Consider the following 23,302-nt stretch of genomic DNA (forward strand, 5'->3'; position numbering starts at 1 on the left):
TTTCAGCATTCCAACGCATTTTCAGCAGGAAATGCTTTTTCTAGTTTTAAAACCACTGCTACAATGTGAGTGACACCAACAAAGTTGTGACTGGCCGGCTAACCTGTGACATTTCTGTTTTGTGTTGCCCTACCAGCCAGCAGCCAGCCGGCGGGGTGGCATACACGCACCCCACCACGGTGGCCAGCTACACGGTGCATCAAGCACCTGTGGCGGCACACACCGTGGCGGCGGCCTACGCTCCCACTGCAGTCTCAGTTGCAGTAGCAAGGCCTGCGCCTGTCTCAGTAGCGGCCGCTACTGCTGCGGCTTATGGGGCATACCAGTCCAACCACACTGCGGCTGACTACGGCTACCCTCAGCGCCAGCCGGAGGTCCCACCGCCACCGGTCACCTCACAGAACTACCAGGTACGCCATACGTTTCTCCCTTTCAAGGCTGCTACAGAGTACCAAGAATCAAAATGACCAGGAAACCTGGTTTGCCTGGCTTCCCACCTTGGTATGTTTGTTTCTGAAGAGACCAGTTCTGCCTTTGTGATGGGCGGAAGACCAAAGTTGTGTACATTTTTATTCAGCATTTAATTACAGTGAATTAAATTGCATTAAATTAACATTTAAATGGGAAATTTACAAATGCTTAATTTGACCATCAGTAAATTCATTCATTAAAAAATTGTTTCATGTTGGTTATTAAATACTTTAATTTCTATAACTATACATTAGAATATTTGACGTAATTCAATTCGTGATATCAGTTAGTAATGTGTCTTGGAGCACAGCTTTAGGCACGTACAAATGACATGGTAGTACAAAATGTAAACCGTTTCACTTTGACCTCTTTACTTAAGATTTTATTGAACTTTCTTTTTACAAAATGTACCAAAAACAGAGGCAACAAGGAAGATCTTGGGTAGATAAGCTTGGTTACAAGATATGTAGCCAAGACTGAACTGCAGAGGGAACCATAAAGAGGTAAAACAATGCACATGATTCTTGATTAATTAATTAATCACATTTAATTAATGTCATTAATCATTTTATTCCCTGTTTTTACTGTCCATTTTTTTTGTGATCAACTTTTTGAGTTTGTCACATAAACATTGTTTGAAAAAATAATAAAAAATGTAATTCACAAGCAAACAGGCCGACAAAACTAAATAAAAATGAAAACAAATAAAACACAAATGTAAAAAAAGATCAACCAAAGATAACGTGTATGTGTAGGTCTTCTAACTTTTTATCAAAGTGAGCTATTATATTTAAGAAATCGTGGGTTCGAAAGAGAACCAATTCGGGTTGGGTACCGAAACTCGGTGCCAATATGGCACCTGTTCCTATACGTCCGGTATCTACCAGACCGAAATGCAACGCAGATTTCGGTGCTTCCTTTCGGTGCCTGAGCCGATTGAAATACTTTTTTACACTACTCTGATGACTCCGTCCTGGCAGCAGGACTCGCTCCTCCGCTCCTCACTCATAGTATTATTACAACGGGGTACTTAGCGCTGTCGCTCATAAGCACAACACAGGCACGCGAAAGCTTCTTCTTCTCCTCCTTTGAGGTGTCGTGGCGGTTGACAAACGACTAATTGCCGCATTACCGCCACCAACTGGTAAAATAAAATAAGTCATGAGACGTGTCGTATTTTGCCAGAGAAGGAAAATATGCTCATATTTCTGCAAAATAATTGCTGAAGTTTGAAGCTGTGTGTGTGTGTGTGTGTGTGTGTGTGTGTGTGTGTGTGTGTGTGTGTGTGTGTGTGTGTGTGTGTGTGTGTGTGTGTGTGTGTGTGTGTGTGTGTGTGTGTGTGTGTGCGCGCGCGTGTGTTTTGTATTTATTTAAGTATACTGTTAACAGTTAACATATTGTTCATAGTTAAAAAGTTTTAAGCTGTAGTTTGAAGCCAAGTGTTTTGTATTTATTTATATTTATAGTATACTTTAAACAGTTAATATATTGTTCAATTTGAAGAAAAAGTATCGGTTTATGCACCGGTATCAGAAAAAACCCAAACGATACCCAACCCTAATGAGGATGTGACAGGCCTCCACAGTGGATTCCTGCACTTTATGAATTACAGCTCATGATCTTTCTATAAGAGCAATATCCCTAAAAGGATTCAGCCATTCCCTTATCGATGTACTGATATTTAGTGTCCAATTTTCAATCAATTAATTGAGTGTTCTATAGCCTTTCACATAACCGCCAGATGACCTGCTGTCAATGCTCCTTGTTTTTCTCACTAAATACAACTTCCCTGCAAACGAATATGATTGGTAAAAAGTGTCCGGATGGTGTGGAAACCCCCGTACTCAAAAGTTCACATGATAAGTCTTGGACATGTGGACAGGGTGAGCCAGGAATTGAACCGCCAACCCTGACCCTCTGTTTTTCCTTCGCAGGACACCTACTCCTATGTTCGGTCCACAGCTCCTGCTGTGACTTATGACAGTAAGCAGTACTACCAACAGGCCACTGCTACAGCAGCAGTCGCTGCTGCACAACCGCAACCCAGCGTGGCAGATTCCTACTACCAGACGGGTATGCTGAATGCACACTCCATTCACTTGTACCCCTGTGAAACAACAGATGCGCAAATATCAACTTCTGCTTCTCGCCATTAGCATGTATGTCCTCTTTTGTGTTTTCCAGCCCCGAAACCAGGATATAGCCAGGGGGTAACGTCATACACCCAGAGCCAGCAGAGTCGACAGGTGACCGTGATGAAGCCAGCTACTCCCAGTCAAGCCTCATCCACTTTCTCCATCTACCCAGTGACTTCCACTGTGCAGCCTGTGGCTGCTGCCGCAGTCCCATCTTACTCACAAAGCCCAACATACAGCACAAATGCTGTCACTTACTCTGGTAAGCTGCCATTATTGTTTTTAAAGTAAAGTTAGTACGTTGAAATTGGTAATGATTCGCTATATACACAAGGCATCACCGGTAACAGTTTATAAAGACTGAGCACAGTAGTACTTGAGCTAAATGCTAACATGCTCAAAGTGACAATTTTAACACGCTGATGTTAAGCAGGTGTCATATTTACCACCATCGTCATCACACTCTTAGATTGGCACCTTAGCATGCTTACATTCGCTTATTGGCACTAAATACAATGTACACACAGTATACACGGGATTTACACAATGTCCAGTCATGGCATTTTTTTTTTTAAGTCATGGAAATTCGTTGCCCAAAATGTATATAACCATGTGAGCATCATATCCTTCGGGATGACCACGTCGTTCGATCCTCAAAATAAAATATCTTATCTACTATGTGATGGATTGCTATGAAATTTGGTACAGCCATTCATTTTCCCCACCGGATGAATTGTAAAACCGGTGATCCCCGGACTCCTCATCCTTGTCCTAATACTTTGGTCTCGGTTTATTCTTTTCCAGGAACATCGTACTCTGGCTACGAGGCAGCAGTTTACTCTGCAGCCTCCAGCTACTACCATCAGCAGCAGCAGCAGCAGCAGCAGCAGCATCAGCAGCAGCAACAGAAGCAGGCGGTGGCAGCTGTAGCAGCGACTGCGGCATGGACGGGGAACACGTTCACCAAGAAACCACCTTTTCAGAGCAAGCAGCTTCGGCCCAAGCAGCCGCCTAAACCCCCTCAGATCCACTATTGCGACGTCTGTAAGATCAGCTGTGCCGGCCCGCAGGTGAGTTCACCATCATTGTGTGCATCCTATTTGATTTGAATGTGATATTGAAGTAATGGAATGCTTTGAAGTTTGAGAGGAATTGTGCCATCAGCATGTCCATGCAGACGGACTTTAAAGAACTAACATACAAACCTCAATGTTTTTAGGTTTCTTGTCTTAAAATCACCAACATGTCATTGGTGTCCCAAACAAATACTTTACTACCAGTGCGACCAATGATTCTGTCTTTCTCCAAACATTGAATGCATTAGACTTACAAGGAACACCTTGAAGGCCAGAAGCACAAGAAGAAGGAAGCGGCGCTGAAGGTTTCCCAGAGCACCAGCAGCAGCAGCATCAGCGGTAGTGGTGGAGGGGCGTTGTCCCGCAATGCTCAGAACCAGCTCCGCTGTGAGCTTTGCGATGTTTCCTGCACTGGCGCCGATGCCTACGCTGCTCATATCCGCGGAGCCAAACACCAGAAGGTAAGGATGCGGGATGGACATTGCATATCTAGCACAAACCAGTCGCAAGCTGAAGGTGGTATTGGTTCTTGTTAGAGGATGCCGCTCCATGGGGGAAAGGGGAGGGGGGTAGATTGGAATATGTAGACATGATTTCTTTTTGTTTTTTCAATGAAGTGTATTGCAGACTGGATTCTCTAGGACCAGTGAAAACGAAGTGACTGTGTTCATATGAGAACTGGACCAACGCGGGTTAAATGGTCATCGTTTGTGATGTTTACCACAACTTCAGCAGTATCTGCTGCCTTGCGTTCAACACAGTTCCGGAGGTTTTTACCGGTACTTGTGACGTGTAACAATTCAGATAGTGCTGTGGGCTGGACATCAAGAGAGACTACAGACAGAGAAAGGCAGCTGCATCATTTTAGATTATTATTATTCAGTGGTGTATAGTAACGAAGTAGAAATACTTCGTTACTGTACTTAAGTAGTTTTTTTGGATATCTGTACTTTACTTTACTACTTATATTTCTGTTTACTTTTACTTCACTACATTTTGCAAAGAAAACTGATACATTTCCCCTGAAACCTTCGTTACTCGCTACAAAATCAAATCTATCTTTAGAAACAAAATGAATCATGAGAGCAGCGTCGGGGACTGTGGTGGAACACAGACTGCAAGCAAGCAGGTTTGGTGAATCAGTGGTCCTAGCAGCAAGTTAAATCATTGGTTAAACACGTTAATGCGCAATTGCAAACGAGTGCTCTCAAAGCCGCGGTGTTGTGGTTCCCAGTGATGCCCAGGATGCTACATGCTATAAGCTAGCGGGCGACTATGAGTAGAATTCCACTCTACGATGACTGATTTCATGATGGAAGCACCTGCTACTCCCGCAACAAACGACGATGGTGACGAAGACCAACACCAGTGGATCGCTAGCGAGTTAGTGAGCTGAGGAAGTGTTTACAGTTGTGCCGCACTAGTTGGCTAACGTTAGCTGTAGCTAGCCACCACACCATAGGATTGATGGGAGCCGAGAGAGCGTTAGCATTAGCATTAGCGTTAGGGAAATCCTTCGCAGCTGTGCGCAAGCTGTCTGTGACGCTGAACACACCTCTACCTGCCTCAGCGGCCTGTGAAAGGCTATTTAGCATCGCAGGACTAGTCTTCAGCCCAAGAAGAGCGAGACTGAATTCTCGCAATTTTGAAAACCAACTCCTTTCTCTAAACACTGACCTGATGCATCAAGTGGATATGTTTTGCTGAACACAATATTATGCATTTGTCCTCTACATCCTCTAGTCGGAATGAGCAGACTTATAAACGCACTGTTACAACTCCTTCATAGTGTCATATTGCTTTTCGGAGAATTATGATGATAAGTTCATCGTAGATGCAAAAGTATACTTATGTACAATATATTATGTTGAACATTGTTGCTCCTGGATGGATCACAGCCAACCCAATTATGTTCAACACAGCTCCTTGTCCTTGGTCATGGTGCCACAGCGCTTAAAAGAATAAACTTCATAATTCTCAAAATTCTGACCCTTTGCTTTTTTATGAACAGCATATACTTGTACTTTTACTTTCAATGAACAGGTTATGATGTTCATTTAATGTTCAGGTTGTGATGTACATTTAATATCAGAAAATTACTTTTGATACTTAAGTACTTTTGTACTTAAGTGCAATAAATATCAGATACTTTAAGACTTTTACTCTAGTATTATAATAAGTGACTTTTTACTTTTACTTGAGTAGTTTTCCAGTAAGGTATCTTTACTTTTACTCAAGTATGGCTTTTGAGTACTTTATACACCACTGTTATTATTATTATAGATTAATATTCAGCATTATAACAGTTATCGGTCGACCCACAGTACAAAACATAAACTCATACATAAAAGGTGTTTGGGAATCCTTAAGTGTTGTCAGTATGTTAACTGGAAGCCTCAGACCTTCTGAAACACTCTTTCTGTTCTGTGAACTCTCTTCTACAGGTTGTGAAGCTTCACACCAAGCTCGGTAAGCCCATTCCCTCTACCGAGCCCAACATGGTCACTCAGACGTCGTCCTCCACCACAGCTGCTCCCAGCAAGACCACCACAGCGATCCTGAGCAGCACCAGCGGCTCTCTGTGTGCGGCTGCCTCCTCCAGTACCGCATACCTGAAACCCGTTAACATGGTCAGCAGTGGTATGCCGGGTGTCAATAACCCGTTGACCAACAGCCTCTCTGCTGCCAACTCGGCCTCAGCCGTGAAGAAAGTTAACGCCCCCAAGATCAATTTTGTTGGTGAGTAAACGCACAGCGCAGAGGATGCAGTGCTTAGCTTCTTACTGTCCCACTTGGTTCTTTAAAGAAACGCTTGAAATAATTTTATCCAGTCGTTTTGCAAAAGTGTAATCCTGCTTTATTGTTCAGGATCATTCTTGCACCTTTTTATATAGATGTGGACATATTCTTCCATTTTGTCAGCAGATCCGTTTTAAAATATCACACAGAAACAGCCAGAACTACTCAGTACTTTGCTGTGCAGTACTGTTTGCAAAGTTACAATAGTGTCGTGGTTGCTCACTGTGCAGTGCATGTATCTTCACCCTTGTCAAAAAACTATTTTCTTTTTCTTTCTTTTCTTTTCTTTTTTTTTTTACCTCAATCAAAAGCACATAATGGGCATCACTTTGTTCTGCTCCTCCTGATGTTGTTCACTATATCATTATGTCATGCCACACAGACAATTTATTGCATTTATAAAAGATATCAGTAACGGTGATTTTAATTGTCTTTTTAAATACGTATATGATCCTTTTTTATTTATACATCCATGAAAGGACACTTGGTTTGCAGCAAGAGTATACGTGCTATCTAATGTGACTATCTTGCTGCTTTTATTGTCACGATGAGATTGAGTGCGCTGCGTCTTTTTCCTCTCCCCTTGCCAAAGGTTGTCAGCAGCAGTAGTTAATCTAAGTATGCTTTGAAAATGAACAAAAATGCAAATTTAATGAATGTTTAAGAGGAAATGGGAAAAACGTAAAGTTTATAGATCATAACCTAGTTTGATGATTTGAATGTCGATGTGTTTTTCTGTTCTGTAAATTAAGCTGGAATGTGATAATTTAGACTATCTACTCACTCATCCTATAATGCCATTTATTTAAAGCCCTTTAGTCTAGTTATTATTCAAATAGAATGTAATCAATTCTAAACACTGAGTTATGAGCTGTTTTTAAGATGACGACAACCAGCAAGCAAGATAACCTAGTAATATAGCAATCATATTAACGACCACAGAGAGCAATATTTCTCCTCACAGAACCAACTTTATCACATTGTTTTTATGTGGATTTATGTACACCAAGGTTTAGCAGCAGCACTGTTCATGGTCTATGATAAAACAATGTAATTTCTCGAATGCAGGTGGAAACAAATTGCAGACCACAGTGAAGATGGACGAGTCCAAAATGGAGGCTTCTAAGCCGGTGACGCCCTCTTTGGGTACTAATGACGCCAAAAGCGACATTTCAGATACTCTGTCCACGTCGACCTTGGCTGCGCTGCAGAGCGACGTCCAGCCTGTTGGTCACGACTACGTCGAGGAGGTGAGTTGTGACGGACCAATGCATACACTGAAACTGAGCAGAAAGGCATTAAAATCTTCAGCACAATAACGTGGAATTCCTTTTCCAGGTCCGAAACGATGAAGGCAAAGTCATCCGCTTCCATTGCAAGCTGTGTGAATGTAGCTTCAACGATCCAAATGCAAAGGAAATGCATCTCAAAGGTCGAAGGCATCGCCTACAATACAAGGTCTGTAAGCTGACGAGTCTTACACCGCTACACAGAATTTTAATACACACTGGTACATTCATCAGGAGTCTGTGAACAGGGAAATAAATTGAGAGTAATGCACACTCAGTCCTGGATTACAAATCTCGGTCAAGGGATTCATCTTCATCTTCATAACAGGGTTCGTACGGTCATGGAAAACCTGGAAAAGTCATGGAATTTTAAAATGGTTATTTCCAGGCCTGGAAAAGTGCTTGAAAAAAAATAAAGTCTCAAAGGTTTTGGAAAAGTCATGTAAATGTGTTATATTCATATTTTCGTAACGTGATGAAACATGCAGCCCCCGTGTTCCGGTTCAGTTCACGCGGCCACTAATTAACGTTAAACCGGAACACCGGCGCATCTGGTTGCAGGTTGTTTGTTTTAACTCAAAGTAGAATGAGGATGATTTCGTGGTCAGAATAACTTTCATGACCACGATGATGAGGCCCAGATTACTGATGAGATGATGTGGTCAAAGAGCTCCAGGAAGAGGAGGCTGGTTGTGTAGCGCAGTGTGACGCAGGGCTGAGATGTGAGTGGAGCTGGGCCTGGAAAACAGATGCGAGTACAGCTTCTTGCTGTCAGTGTTTTAAATGCATTGATAAGGCAGGGTATGCTAAATGCAGCCTCTGTTTCAAGGAGATTAACTACAGTAAGGGCTCACATGCCCTCTCATCACTCTGTACACACTGTTCACTGTAATGACGACAGCCAGTGTACTAACAGTCCCAACAGTCCCACGTGCAGTTGCGCTCAAGAACCCTGAAGTAATGAGGGTTAAGGTGCCTGTACCTTCATTTCAGCAGGTTGCAAATGCAGAGGTGTGTATAGATCACAGCTATTATTTTACTCTTGATAAGCTACCTTAGCCAGAGTAGATTATCATTTTCATTGAAATAAGTGAACTGGATTGAATGCATATTAATTGCAAATCGAAGATGGGCCACAATTCTAACAGCTTTACAGTAACAGTGGAAGTTAATATTAAGCCATACAGTAACAGGGTTCAATGAAAAATTTGCACTACAAAAGGGAAAGCAATATGTGCTTAAACATCCATTTTGTTATTTCTATATTACGACCACAATGTTTTTTTCACATGTTTTTGTTGTTTTGCAGAAAAAGGTGAACCCAGATCTGCAGGTGGAGGTCAAGCCCAGCATCCGAGCCAGAAAGATTCAGGAAGAGAAGATGAGAAAGCAGATGCAGAAGGAGGAGTACTGGAGGAGAAGAGAGGAGGAGGAGCGCTGGAGGATGGAGATGCGGTACGCTTGTAGAAGTTTCTTATTCATGGTTGTTGAGGAAAGATACAGTCGGCAATGATGTACCCGCATCATCTTTGACTGTTGAAAAGTAGCTGCCTCAGAAGCAGGTATCTGTATCGACACCCAATAAGGGAACATCTTTTGTAAGAAGACTGGCATTCATCCCTCCAGTAGAGGTCCACAGACTCGGAGAATCTATGCCAAGTAGCACTGAAGCTGTTCTCAGTGTTCATAGTGGAACAGCAACTTACTGAGACACTTGTAATGCGTCAACCATCTGTACACTGACGAGCTGTGGTTCTGTGTTTTCAGGCGTTATGAAGAAGACATGTACTGGAGACGTATGGAGGAGGAGCAGCACCACTGGGACGACAGACGGCATATGCCAGATGGAGGGTATCCACAGGGGCCTCCTGGTCCTCCTGGTCTACTTGGAGTCCGGCCTGGCATGCCTGGCCTGCAGCCTCAGGGTCCCTTGGTAAGGCTTTATCATGTTATTATATTATATTATATTATATTATTATTGGGTCTATGCAGTGTGGCTCTGCCAGGAACGATAATATGGTATTTTTTAAATGGATGCCAATAAAGCAGAAAACATTGAAGTCAACTAAAAACTGAGATTGAATATTAGAAAGACACATCAGTAAGTAACAAAATGACTAGTCAATGAAAATACAATCTTTTATTTCCTAAATGACAAACAAATGATGACATTTAACATTTTTGATGGTTACAGACTTCAGAGCAGTTAAATGATTTTTGGGATGTTACAAAAAATAGTTTGAAGACTTGTAGACCAGCTGTATAATCAAACAACAAAGGGATCTGCCAATGTGGATCATCAGCAAAATAAGTAATCGGGGATCTCTAAAAGTTATATTTGCTCCCTTTTTTGTTTCGTTCTGATCTGTGATCCGATGTTATGGAATATTTCCTTAACACGTTCAGGAGTGAAGTTGGTTTTATCCAAAGTGTCTAACATAAAAACAGTCTTGATGAATGATCAAAGTTTCAAAAAGTCAATTTAATGTTTGCAAACAGAGAACACAAAACACCACCACGTATTGCAGTGAGCTGTGAATATGCTCTCAAGACACAAAATCAAAACAAGATATTTATACCGGCCGGCAGAGAGGAACAGATAACACACAGGAGACTAAGGCAGAAATGTTTAGTCTAACCAGAAGCAGTTGATATAGGGAAAGAACACGTCGGCTGCTTGTCCCGACTAAGATAGAAAAGTGACCTTTGCCCTAGACCAGGGATTCCCAAAGTGGGGTGCGCGAGCTGCCTCTAGGGGGTGCGCGAGAGGAAAAGTGTAATGGCGGGCTGATGGTGTAATAATATTAAATATTAAAAAAAAATGTAATTTTAATTTAAAAACTGTCAGGTGGGACATCTGAAGCTATCAGTTGTAAAAGAGGAGAGGGACAGAGAGAGAGAGAGGAATCTGAGGCGAGGGGAACGGAGAGGTGCAGCACAGACAAATCGGGAGCACATCGGCCCATCGCGGAGTCAAGGTGAAAAAATAGGAAACGAGAGTGAGCATCAGACTGGGAAAAAAAAGAGGAAAATGATGAAAAGTATGTGTGTCTGGGCTTCACTTGGATTGGCAACGCAGATTGCCCAAAGCCACAGTGCGTGGTGTGCAGTGAGGTTCTGGCTAACAGTCTGAAGCTCTTATTTACGTCGCCACCTGAACACCAAGCATGCCAGTGCAAGTCAAAAGCCCCTTACATTCTTTATATCGAAATTGGAGGAGTTACAAATCAGCCAAAAACAACTGCAGTCTCATTCATGTGTTGGTCTATAAATGACGCACTACGGGCTTCATATCTGGTTACAGAAAAGCGAGAAAGGGGCTACCGCACACAATCGCCGAAGACGTGAGCTTGCCAGCTGCCAGAGAGATGGTGGAATGTATGATTGGGGAGAAAGAAGCAAAAAAGTTGGACATGATCCCGGTGTCCAACAACACTGTGTCGCGCCGCATCGATGCTTTGTCCGAAGACATCCTGGCTACATCAGTCGGTCATTAATTGTAAATGAAATGTGATAATCTGCCGCTGAGCCTGTGCGTGTGTGCTCGCGATCCGTATTGCTCTTTAAAAGTCACGCCTTGTGTAACTGAAAGTTATTGAAACTTTGTTGCAGTGTTTCAGGGCGTTTTCACACCTTCAGTTCGTTTGCTTTGTTGCAGTTGCTCCTTTGTTCGCCTGCAACATTTAACAGCGGACTAAATCTTGTAAACAAATGCCACGCGCGCGCAAACTGTTCACTCATTGGTCCGATTGTTATGCGGCTATGAAGGCTTAAAAGGCTCTGTTGCTTCTTTTTTTTTTTTTTTTTATTAAGGGGGGGGGGGGGGGGTGCGCGAACCCGGTCGGGATGTAGAAGGGGGTGCGCGGCCTAAAAAGTTTGGGAACCGCTGCCCTAGACCAAATAGGTCAATGTGTTCAGACATCCAGACGCCCATACAAATGAACTTTCTAAACAGCAATATGTCTCACAGAAAATAACATGAGGAGGTTAAAACATTTTTTATCATTACACCGATCCAAACCGTGGTTTATGATCCGTTGCACCACTACTGTGAACCTTTTCTGTCTAACAGCCTCCACGTCGGCCCGATTCTTCGGACGACCGCTATGTCATGACCAAGCATGCAGCCATCTACCCCTCAGAAGATGAGCTCCAGTCCATCCAGAAAATCGTGTCGATCACAGAGCGCGCCCTCAAACTGGTCTCAGACATCATTACAGACCAGGACAAGGAAGAGGACAATGACAAGGAGGAGAAAGAACCCTCTCAAGACAGGTGTGACGTGTGGGCCGCTTATACATTTCAGAAGGTCTTCTGAATGCAATACTGTTTGGTTGATCGGTTAGCTCATTTCACTTGATCTGTGTCTGATCAAGTTGTAATATACATTGTTCATTTGGACAACGTTCTGTATATGGATGTATTTCACTCCTCAGAACGTTGATATGTTGATTGTTGCTTTGTGTGAACATCCAGACCCTTGAAGGGAGTGATGAGGGTTGGAGTCCTGGCCAAAGGCTTGCTGCTTCGCGGGGACAAGAATGTCAACCTGGTCCTGCTCTGCTCCGAGAAGCCCACCAACAGCCTCCTCGCCCGCATTGTGGAGCACCTCCCCAAACAACTAACAGTACTATCTTTACAAATATCGCAACTCTTGTCAAATACTTTCAGTGGCCACTTTAATGGGCACCGGCCTCGTGTGTTCTGAGAAGATGACAATTAAACAATGGAGTCAATTCTTTCCAATTTCTATTCAACTTTGTAGTGATGCGATTTTAAAAGGAATGCAGATTAAATATATTTGTTCCAATATGATAACTGTGTTACAATTCCATAACGGAGCGTAGCATAGCATCAGGAGATGGTATGGTGAATGGCTTGTTAGAGGACCGAATCAAGCTGAATGGTTAATACACACAGTCACTGGCTGCTCATTTACCGGTAAATGCAAATTTGTTTACCCAACTAAAAATAAGAAAATAGATTACGTAGTGAAACCTGCATCCTTGCCACACTACCTAGTCGCTGAAACCACGCATCTTGGCCATTTTGTTTGTTTTATTCACAACGCAAGCATCCCTTTATGTTCAGAAGAAACGCCTGTCCTCATTCACTAACTGTGCCTGTGAAAGTAGCCACTGCGGAGATTAGATGACATGAAGTTGGGCACGCTCCTCTCTGACTTTTGAGATACGATAGTCGACTGATATAACGCCGTCGCATTGTGCGTCTGCGATGTTTCTTCCAGGTGGCGACGCCGGAAAAGTACGAGGTCAGTGGATCCACCCAGGAAGCGGCGATCATCCTGACATCCTGCACCGAGCCGAACATGCGAGTGACGATCACACTGACTTCGCCCGTCATCAGGGAGGAAAGCGGCCGGGACGGAGGTTGGGAACCCCCCCCCCCCATCACAGCCCTCCCCATTGCACCTCCTCTCTTGTGTCTCTGCTATCTCTCTCTATGAAATCAGTCTTGGTATGTTTGTCGACGCCCTGAAGAGCGCTGTCCTGCTGGCACTCCACAAAGCAGTCCAATCAGATCACCCTGGCACTCTTGCTCTTCGTGTATGATTCATTTGGATTTTAGAAATCAGAAATGAACGACAGGGCAACCATGGAAGCGCAAGCGCGTCACATTTGCTATCGTTAGATGTGGTCTCGTTCCTTCAGGGTCCGTTGTGCTCAGTTTCTGGCCTGCACAAATTTCATTTTTAACTCTACCTTTCTTTCAACAACTAAACCATTGAGTAGAATTTTCTTTTTTGAGATAATCTTTTTTTACTGGCCAAGGTGGGGGCCCATGTTATTTCTCTCAATTACAGCCCTCACTAATGATGTGGGGCAGATCACTTTTAGTGTAAAAAGAAGAGGCAAGTGCCAGCAGTATTGCTCTTAGGCTTTTTTTGCTCTTACCTCTCAAATGCTCTCTTTATCCTTTTTAAACGAAGCATGACCAGTGTTTGCATTGTGTTAAGTCTAGTTAATCCCAGGTGAGATTCTCTTTTGTTTCCTGTGTTCCAGGGGATTCTGTTTCCATTTTACCGTTCGCCATAACCAATGGGAGACGTGCATTACAGTATCGTTTCTCCAAATTTCCTTTTGAGATGAGACAAAAGAAAAGACAATTCCTGCAGAAGCTGACTAAATAGACAACAGCAGGCCCTTATGTTCCTCAAGTTTAATTTGGACTTGATTATTTGACTTCATGCAACCCTTTTTATCTCAAATCCAGATTTGGCAGAGGAAATTGGATGTTACATTCCCACAGGAAACAAATCTTCCTTTTGTGTACCGGTGAACAACCGTTCGCCATGCTGAGGTCCCCTGTTCTGAAGTGCTCCCCTGAGTTGATTGACACCTTCCTTCACACACATAGGACTCAAAAAATGACACGCCTCTGACAAGCTTTTGTCGTTTTGATTTCAATGGAAAGATCAGAAAAAAATTATTTAAAGAAAGAGCATTTTCTCTTTTAGAATGAATTGACCATGGAAAGATGAAGATGAACCAAATGATTCTTTGGGGAGTATCGTTAAAAGTTCAGGTGCAGAAGGTTACGACAGGAATCTTTAGATGGACCCGAGTTCAGCCTCTTGGTATACAATGATTGTTGGGGTCTTATTCCTACCTACTGATGTTAGGTATGCATGCAGTGAAATCCTAACCCCTTTTGTTTGCTGGTAGTTCTCATGTTTGTTTTTTTCTCTTCTTCAGCACCCATTGCTTCCTCTTTGTATCCATAGTACCGTAATACTGACAAGTCCAGCACAAAGACTCCTTAATTTCCTTGGAACAAAAACAAATATTTCCAGTCCATTGTCTCAGAGGTTTGTTAGTCGGGCCCAACCGCTTTCGGAAGGATTTTTGACCAAGGTTTTCTCACATCCCAAAAACTTTGCCACACATACTATTGCCATGCCACTTTTTAAAAATCAGGATTAGCCATTTGCCCTCTTTTTATTTCTGCACCAAGTTCATACTAATAGCCATAGAATCCCTTCTCTGTCCCAGTGCTTACCAAGGTAATGGTAAGCTTTAAGATCACCTGATAGAATAGTATTGGCTTCAAAACATTTGTGAGCCTGAAACCATGTCATTTAGCTAGATTGGTGTTTTCCAACCACATCTATTTGTCAGTGTTGAGTGAGTAAATCCTTACCCCTATGAGGACTTAACATGCCGTACACAGTCAAAGTGGATGTAGATGAACAATGTGTTGGTTAGTCAGCTTTTCAATGTCTTATATCGGAACATAAGCAACCAATTGTAATGGTTGTCATGGAGAGAGACATTGGTATGTGTGGCAATGTGTTTGTTCTTTGCCAGCCTCGCTGACCTGGTCAAACACCCATTCCTCATCACCACGAAATTCTTTTGACACTTCAAATCCATTTTTAGATGTAACCTCGGGTATGGTGAAAGACCCAGCGGACGTCTTGGACAGGCAAAAATGCCTTGACGCTCTGGCTGCTCTGCGCCACGCTAAGTGGTTCCAGGTTCGGAACATCATTTTACTTTCTTATTGTAGCCTTATGAGATGCATTATTTACTTGCTTAGTCCTTTATTTGTGTTTCACACATTTGGGTTTTTTGATTTCATAGCAATGAGGAAAACTATTACTATTTGAAGTAAGAAAAAAAACATATTCAAGGATGCCACATATTACAACACAGATCTGGTTAATGTCCACATGTATCTATTGTGAAGCTTAAGTTAATTTGAAACGCATGAAAAAAAAACACATACTCTAGCAAATACCTGGCATCCTTGTATTCTCTTCCCAATTTTCTAAGTACTGCATTATAGTTCCATGTGATTCCATAAGGCTGCACAATAACCTGCACAAAGTTGTGCCATCAAGAAGTGCTTTCATGTTACACGTTTGTATTGTTTTTATTCTCTCTTTATATATAGTAGAATAGGGATTGAGAGACAAAGGAACATCTGAGTAGTTTCCTGTGATTCTGCTCGCCGAGCAAAAGCAAAGTAAAGCAGATCTCCTCTGCTCTCTCAGTCCCTATACTCTGCTCACAGGTGGACTCTTGTACTTTTTATTTTAATTTTTTTAAGTACCTGTTTGTGAGATACCTGGACAAACCCAGGGGTCAGGGTTTAGAAGATGACAAGTTCTCATTTCTTGTGCATCTTGCAAACTTTGAACTCCCTTTTACTAACTGTGAGGTACAAGACTACTGGGAATGGCAGCTGATTGCAAGCTCTTTAATGGCTCATACATACACTCCTCAAAACCATACTCCAGCTTCCATTTATGCACAGTAGTGTTTGGACCTCTGTGAGAGAAATCATTCACTTGTTTGGTCCAGCTCTTGTCCCTCCTTGTCACTTGCAAAAACTAACTTTATTGCATCAAAAGGCTAGAGCCAACGGCCTTCAGTCCTGCGTGATCATCATCCGGATCCTCCGAGACCTCTGCCAGCGAGTCCCCACGTGGTCGCCCTTCCCGGGATGGGTAAGTGTATTTAGAACGCGCCTCTAAGGCTGCGTTCACGGCCAAATTGGGCGTTGGTGTTGTTTAGCGCAGGGCGGTGTGTGGAGTGTTGACTCGGTGACCCAATTACCAAGTGACCTGCACAGCGATGAGCTTCTTTTGTCCGTCATGGCTGTGTTGTACAGTTCTGGATCACAGCAGCGTGACATCGGGTTTGTTTCCCACCACTGCAGGTCAAACGCACCACCCACATTCAAACGAATTGGGAGGACTGGCGTTTTCTCTGCGGTGCCTCAGTCGGTGTGAATGCAGCCGTGGTGCTGTGTGACTGACTAGAGTTCATGAGAGTAAATGTTTCATCTTTGGTCACCAAAGCTCAATCTAGAGGCACGGTTTTAAAAGAAAAAAAAAACACAACCAAAGACGGCCTGCTGAGAAGACAGTATCGGGAATGTAGGACGAAGACAACCTGAACTTAAACAGACCTCATATGTTAAAGGTGCTGAAATAACTTTCATTTGTAGATCAGCTCCCAAGTTTGGTTATTGATGGAAAAAGGCATTTCAAACTGCTTTGAGTTTTGAGTTGGGTAGATATCAATGCAGCAGCACAGTACTAGAGGAGGAGTTACTTTGATGGGGCAGTCTGGAGTACGACGCTTGCTTCACCTTTTCAAATGCTGCACTAATGTTGATCTGTTTGGGAGAAACTAAACTGAGTACAGAGCACAACTGTGTGCTTTTTGAGCTTTCCCAGAAAATCTTCTTCTGGGAAGGCCTTTCTGTAAAAAAAAAAAAAGAAATGTATTAAATATGGCGTATAACAGCTACAGAACTCAGTCGTTTTTAGCAGAAAGATTTGCATGCCTGTGTCCCCATATCGTATTTTACTGCCCCTTTACACAAAATATCCACAAGTTATTGTTTATTTGCTTTGAAAACTGACTAATGTAATGTGCCAGGCGTCTAAGCCATATCCTCCCCGTTCCCTGTGTTCAGGCCATGGAGCTGCTGGTAGAGAAGGCCATCAGCAGTGCCTCGGCCCCCCTCAGCCCGGGTGATGCTCTGAGACGTATCTTTGAATGTATCTCCTCTGGGATTTTACTCCCTGGTAAGATGTTGTTTCTTTACTTGACATTTATTATTGTTACACTTATGGCACTCTTTTACCAAACAAATATTGACAAAAGATTGGGTCAGCTGAGAAGAGGGAAAGTCCTTCACAATCACTGTATTTACATGCACTGGTGTAATCTGACCGTTCCTGTCTTTTGGCGTTCACCCGATTTTTAGAACGTTTTCTCCAAAAAAAAGACTGACAAAGAAATAACAAAAAACTGATGTACCGAATGTTACCTTACAGACAGGAGTTAGCTTAGCTTAGCACAAAGACTGGAAACAAGGCGACAAGACTTACTTGGCCTTGTCCAAAAGTAACATCCGTGTACCTGTACCTCTAAAGCTCATGAATGAACTAGATGTATCTGGCTTGATATATCTGTTACAGAGCGTTATGTGTTAGACCAGGGATTCCCAAAGTGTGGCGCGCGAGCCGCCTCTAGGGGGTGGGCGAGAGGAAAAGTGTAATGGTGTCTGATGGTGTAATAATATTAAATATTTGAAAAAAATGTATTTTAATTTAAAAAGTGGGATTTTTCACAAAATAAAAACATGAATTATAAAAATCCCCTTTGTAAGATTTAAAATTAAAAACGTACAATTTAATAAATGCACTTGAGCTCCTTCCGGCAGTCTTGCCGCCTGCCGCCAGTCGTACACACTAGCCAGCCTAGCTTGTGCAGCTAACGTCAGCTAACAGCGAACTTCATGCATTCAGCAACATTAATTTAAATATGCTAAACTGGCTGAAATCGGGGAAACTGTCAGGTGGGACATCTGAAGCTATCAGTCGTAAAAGAGGAGAGGGACAGGGAGAGGAATCGGAGGCGAGGGGAAAGGAGAGGTGCGTTGGGGAGAGACCGGGAGAAGAAATCGAACGGGAGTCAGAGGAAGATGAGACGGAGGAGACCGAAAAGGAGGAAGGGATAGCACAGACAAATCGGGAGCACATCGGCCCATCGCGGAGTCAAGGTGAAACAAGTGGAAACGAGAATGAGCATCAGACTGGGAAAAAAAAGAGGAAATATGATGAAAAGTATCTGTGTCTGGGCTTCACTTGGATTGGCAACACAGATTGCCCAAAGCCACAGTGCGTGGTGTGCAGTGAGGTTCTGGCTAACAGTCTGAAGCTCTTATTTACGTCGCCACCTGAACACCAAGCATGCCAGTGTAAGTCAAAAGCCCCTTACATAGTTTATATCCAAATTGGAGGAGTTACAAAACAGCCAAAAACAACTGCAGTCTCATTCATGTGTTGGTCTATAAATGACGCACTACGGGCTTCATATCTGGTTACAGAATAGCGAGAAAGGGGCTACCGCACACAATCGCCGAAGACGTGAGCTTACCAGCTGCCAGAGAGATGGTGGAATGTATGATTGGGGAGAAAGAAGCAAAAAAGTTGGACATGATCCCGGTGTCCAACAACACTGTCGCCGCATCGATGCTTTGTCCGAAGACATCCTGGCTACATTAGTCGGTCATTAATTGTAAATTAAATGTGATAATCTGCCTCTGAGCCTGTGCGTGTGTGCTCGCATCCGTATTGCTCTTTAAAAGTGACGCCTTGTGTCACTGAAAGTTATTGAAACTTTGTTGCAGTGTTTCAGGGCGTTTTCACACCTTCAGTTCGTTTGCTTTGTTCTGATTCAGGGATTAATATGATACAATGTTGCAGTTACCCCTTGTGTTTACACTGCAACATTTAACAGCGGACTAAATATTGTAAACTAACGCCACACGCGAGCAAACTGTTCTCTCATTGGTCAGATTTTTATGCGGCTGTAAATGGGCTCTGTTGCTTTTTTTTTCTTTTTTATTAAGGGGGGGGGTGCGCGAACCCGGTCGGGATGTAGAAGGGGGTGCGCGGCCTAAAAAGTTTGGGAACCGCTGTGTTAGACTATAAAGTCTCTGCTGCCCACAGCAGTTGGCTTTAGAAAGCCATGTTTCCTGCTGTATGCACGGGGCTGACACAGCCCCTGCACGCTCAGTGCTCGCTCGTTCAAGTTGACTGGCCAGCCAGCGTGTCTCAGATTGGAGTGAGACGAGGAGAAAAGGTGATTTTGTGATTTTCGCAATAAAACATCTTTGATGCGACGTGTCAAGTCTTGGCCAATCAGCGTTAAGATGTCTACACCATCTTCATTTCCCTCCGTTAAAGTCAAAATTACGTTTTGTTCCGTTACCGTTCAGACTTGCCGGGTTAAGGATAACGTCCACTGCATGCTGAACTTTGTCGACTGTTAACGTTCGCCAGTATCGCGATTTAGGAGGAAAAAAACGTGCACCCTCACCACCCCGTGTTCCAGTTCAGTTCACATGATCAATCATTAACGTTAAACCGGAACACCAGCGCATCTGGTTGCAGGTTGTTGGTTTTTCGGGCCTGTCACCTTTTTCACCTCTTATGAATTTGCAGGTATGATGACAGTTCATGAGAGGATACTAAGAAGTTTCATTTTCATTTTAAATTTCTTTTCACAGGTGGGCCAGGATTGGTAGATCCTTGTGAAAAACGGCCTGTGGATACCCTCACTTCTATGGGGGAGCAACAGAGAGAGGACATCACCTCCAGTGCCCAAGTACAAGCTCTTCTCAGAGTTCTACATAAACTATCAAGCTAATCTTAGAAAGTTCTGAATAAGAGAAATAACTGTTAGGTCATGTGATGATGAATGACTCCACAGGTCCGTTTCAGACAACAGCGCAGGCTTTTTAAGGTTCACATAAAATGAGTTTAGGGAATTTGTGAATCCTCTTTCATAGATCTGATGAGGTTTCCTGCGACTCATTGCTTTTACAATAAATGTCCCCTCTGTATTTCCACAGTTTGCTCTGAGGCTCCTGGCGTTCCGTCAGATCCACAAGGTTCTGGGCATGGACCCCCTGCCGCAGGTCAACCCCCGCTTCAACGTCCGCAACAGCCGCAAGCGTCGCCGCGACAACAGCGAGGGGACGGACAGCTTCGAGGGCGAAGGCAAGAAGGACAAGAAGGACTACGACTAGAAGGACTTCTAAAGCTTCTGTTATCGTTTACTCTCACACAAAGATGTACTAACACGTTGTATGCACCGTCTCCTGTGTGCTGGCTAAAGTCCAGTGTGGCTGTTTTTTTCCCTTTATAAGCTACAGATGTGTCAGTGTAACCGCAGCCTCACTCTGCTCTGTATTACACAAACCAAAATGTCAGGTTGTGTACTGTTTTAGTTGTAGATTTCTTAAAGTTTGGGTTCTCTAGATAACAGTGTTTTTTAGCCCGATGGGCTTCTGGAGCAGAAGTGTCTGACGAGGAGCATCGCACCAGCAGTGCTGAATATGCGCCTTCATTCATCTGTATAGTCTCATTCGGAGGTGGACTGTGTTGTTATTAATGTAAAGCGTACATTTGGCCAACTACATTTTTTTTGTTCTTTTTCAATATGAATAACTGTGCTTAATGCAAGTGATGTGTGATGCTGTGGTCTTGTTGCGTCTCAATACTCGGCTACACGTAACCATAAAAAATAACTGCGGCACAGAGATTCAGAAGGACTTTAACTGTTGATAGATCTTTATTAGTAGTGACGTTGTCCGCCCTAATGTGGTTTTATGTCCTTTCAGTTTCATCTATATATATATATCTATATATATATCTATATATATATCTATATATATATCTATATATATCTATCTATCTATATATATAATATATATATATTATATATATATATATATATATATATATATTATATATATTATATATATATATATATATATATATATATATATATATATATATATATATATATATATATATATATATATTATATTATATTATATATATTATATTTATATATATTATATTATATTATATATATTATATATATATATATATATTATATATATATATATATATATATATATATTATATATATATATATATATATATATATATTATATATATATATATATATATATATATATATATATATATATATATATATATATATATATATATATATATATATATATATATATATATATATATATATATATATATATATATATATATATATATATATATATATATATATATATATATATATATATATATATATATAATCTTTAAATAGATTTAAAAAAAAGCTTTGGTTTGTGAGCATGTTGACTTTGTGCACCGTTTTTGCTTTTAAAATATTTTTCCTTGTTCATAAGAAACTTTAATGGCTCGCTTGCCTTTTAACTTGGTTAGGTGCTAAATTAAGTTCATTACTGGAAATGAGAATAAGAATCCTGTCTGGGAGTGGGAGGGCGGTGTGCAGGTCCTGCTTGTGAATGCTTTGCCATCCCAGTAGCAGAATAAACACATTTCCAGATTGAGAGCGTGTGTTTTGGTTTTCTCTCGTGGTGTACAGAATCAGGCTAGGATTAGCAACAAGTCTGTTTTAACAAACTAGTGCTTCTCTTTTCTGTCTTGCATCTGAAAGCTTTGTGTCGTTCTGTTTAACGTAGCCAGCCAGTAACAAGAAAATGGAAGATTCTCGCCGAGTAATTAAATGTAGTGACTGTTCAGGGAGGAAGCGGTGCACCATCTGATTGTTGTGTAAACAGCACGTATAGACTGATTTAAATGTTTTAGCCTATACGTGTTAATACAACTTTTGCCGTTGCAAATTTGAAACTGTTGTATAACTTTTTACAGACGGTCAAATATTGTTGTACAGTATGCAATACAAATGTCACAGCATAAAGATGTCATAAAATAGTCACAGCACAGTATGTCATAAACGATATCGGTAGTGTGCTGTAAAGATGTAAAAATACAATCAATATAGTATGCCATAAAATAGTCAACAATGACCAAACTAAGTGATATAATGTATAAAAAAACAAAATGCATTGTCATTAAACTATCAACTGTAGTATTTTATACTAAACAAAGTACCATAAAGTAAGTATGGTATGCCATACGAGTAATAAACATAAATATAGTATAGAATGTCATAAGAGTTAGCGTTATGTCATTACAAAAATCATAGTATAGTGTGCTATGAGAGTCATGAAACACGTCATAGAGATATACTATAGTATGCTATAGTAATGTAATATCAGTGTATTATGCAATTAGTCATAACATGTCATGAATACATCGAAGTTAAGTGTCAAAGTAATGTCAGAAAATATGTTTAAAATATGTAAATGTCACAGGTCATAGTGTATATATAAAAACGTCAAAGATCTTATTGTATAGTATGTTATGAAAAAGTCCTGATTATCATTAAACATGAAATCATAGTATACCATACAAATGCCAAAACATGAAAATGTATAGTAAACCATAAGAGTCATGAAAAATATAGTATAGTATACCATAAGAGACAAAAAACATTTAGAAATATGATAGTATAGTATGACATAAAAATAGCATCGTATAATATGCCTATGAAACTCATCTTGAATGATTTGTCATAAAAAAAATATATATATTTTTTTTAATGTGGCAAATATGACCTTTATGACCCCTCTGAGTACATTCATGCAGTAGAAGAAGACGTGGAAGAAACTGTCATCCCAAGTTTAGATCGGAACACTGAACTCATCTGAGGAGAAGAGGACTACTTGAGAATGTGAATCAACTTCACAATCATCTATGTGAAGGTGACGACAACTATTACATCAAATACGACTACATCAAATACAACTACTACCAAAGGTGTTTTCAAAGGTTTGATGACTGAGTGCAAATGAAGGAAGATACAATCTGCACATGTGGTTTCCTTGTTCTATCTTTATGTTGATTTCTTTTGGCGGGATGAAAAACTTGAGTTGTGCTTCAGGAGAAAGAAGCTTTTCTTGGAGCAGATTTTATTTGCCAGGCCTGAGAGAGGAGGCAGAACGTTTTGTTTAAGGTCGAGCGGTGAAGCAACCTGTCATTTTGTAATTGAATGAACCTTAATGAGATGTGTGTCCACTGCAGCTGTAT

At 41.5% G+C, this 23,302-nt stretch overlaps 1 protein-coding gene across 3 annotated transcripts in view; it reads left to right on the forward strand.

The window, feature by feature from the left end:
- The window catches only part of zfr (zinc finger RNA binding protein), a 38,753-nt gene extending 17,776 nt beyond the window's left edge, over nucleotides 1-20,977 (forward strand). Inside the window, exons 3-20 of one of the 3 annotated variants that reach the window (XM_079270180.1) lie at nucleotides 137-410; nucleotides 2,406-2,544; nucleotides 2,656-2,868; nucleotides 3,411-3,676; nucleotides 3,931-4,143; nucleotides 6,127-6,421; nucleotides 7,550-7,731; nucleotides 7,820-7,939; nucleotides 9,080-9,225; nucleotides 9,538-9,703; nucleotides 11,843-12,045; nucleotides 12,247-12,397; nucleotides 13,019-13,160; nucleotides 15,171-15,268; nucleotides 16,148-16,243; nucleotides 17,221-17,332; nucleotides 19,825-19,922; nucleotides 20,170-20,977. In XM_079270180.1, the coding sequence (XP_079126306.1) occupies nucleotides 137-410; nucleotides 2,406-2,544; nucleotides 2,656-2,868; nucleotides 3,411-3,676; nucleotides 3,931-4,143; nucleotides 6,127-6,421; nucleotides 7,550-7,731; nucleotides 7,820-7,939; nucleotides 9,080-9,225; nucleotides 9,538-9,703; nucleotides 11,843-12,045; nucleotides 12,247-12,397; nucleotides 13,019-13,160; nucleotides 15,171-15,268; nucleotides 16,148-16,243; nucleotides 17,221-17,332; nucleotides 19,825-19,922; nucleotides 20,170-20,346 (3,091 nt within the window). In that variant the 3' untranslated portion in view covers nucleotides 20,347-20,977. Of the gene's footprint in view, nucleotides 1-136; nucleotides 411-2,405; nucleotides 2,545-2,655; nucleotides 2,869-3,410; nucleotides 3,677-3,930; nucleotides 4,144-6,126; nucleotides 6,422-7,549; nucleotides 7,732-7,819; nucleotides 7,940-9,079; nucleotides 9,226-9,537; nucleotides 9,704-11,842; nucleotides 12,046-12,246; nucleotides 12,398-13,018; nucleotides 13,249-15,170; nucleotides 15,269-16,147; nucleotides 16,244-17,220; nucleotides 17,333-19,824; nucleotides 19,923-20,169 lie in introns of those variants that run through there. The other 2 variants (XR_013772064.1, XR_013772065.1) reach the window with 2 other exon arrangements.
- Nucleotides 20,978-23,302: the final 2,325 nt, after the last annotated feature.

The sequence above is a fragment of the Melanostigma gelatinosum genome (assembly GCF_949748355.1).
Source record: "Melanostigma gelatinosum genome assembly, chromosome: 6".
NCBI classification, from domain to species: Eukaryota; Metazoa; Chordata; class Actinopteri; order Perciformes; family Zoarcidae; genus Melanostigma; species Melanostigma gelatinosum.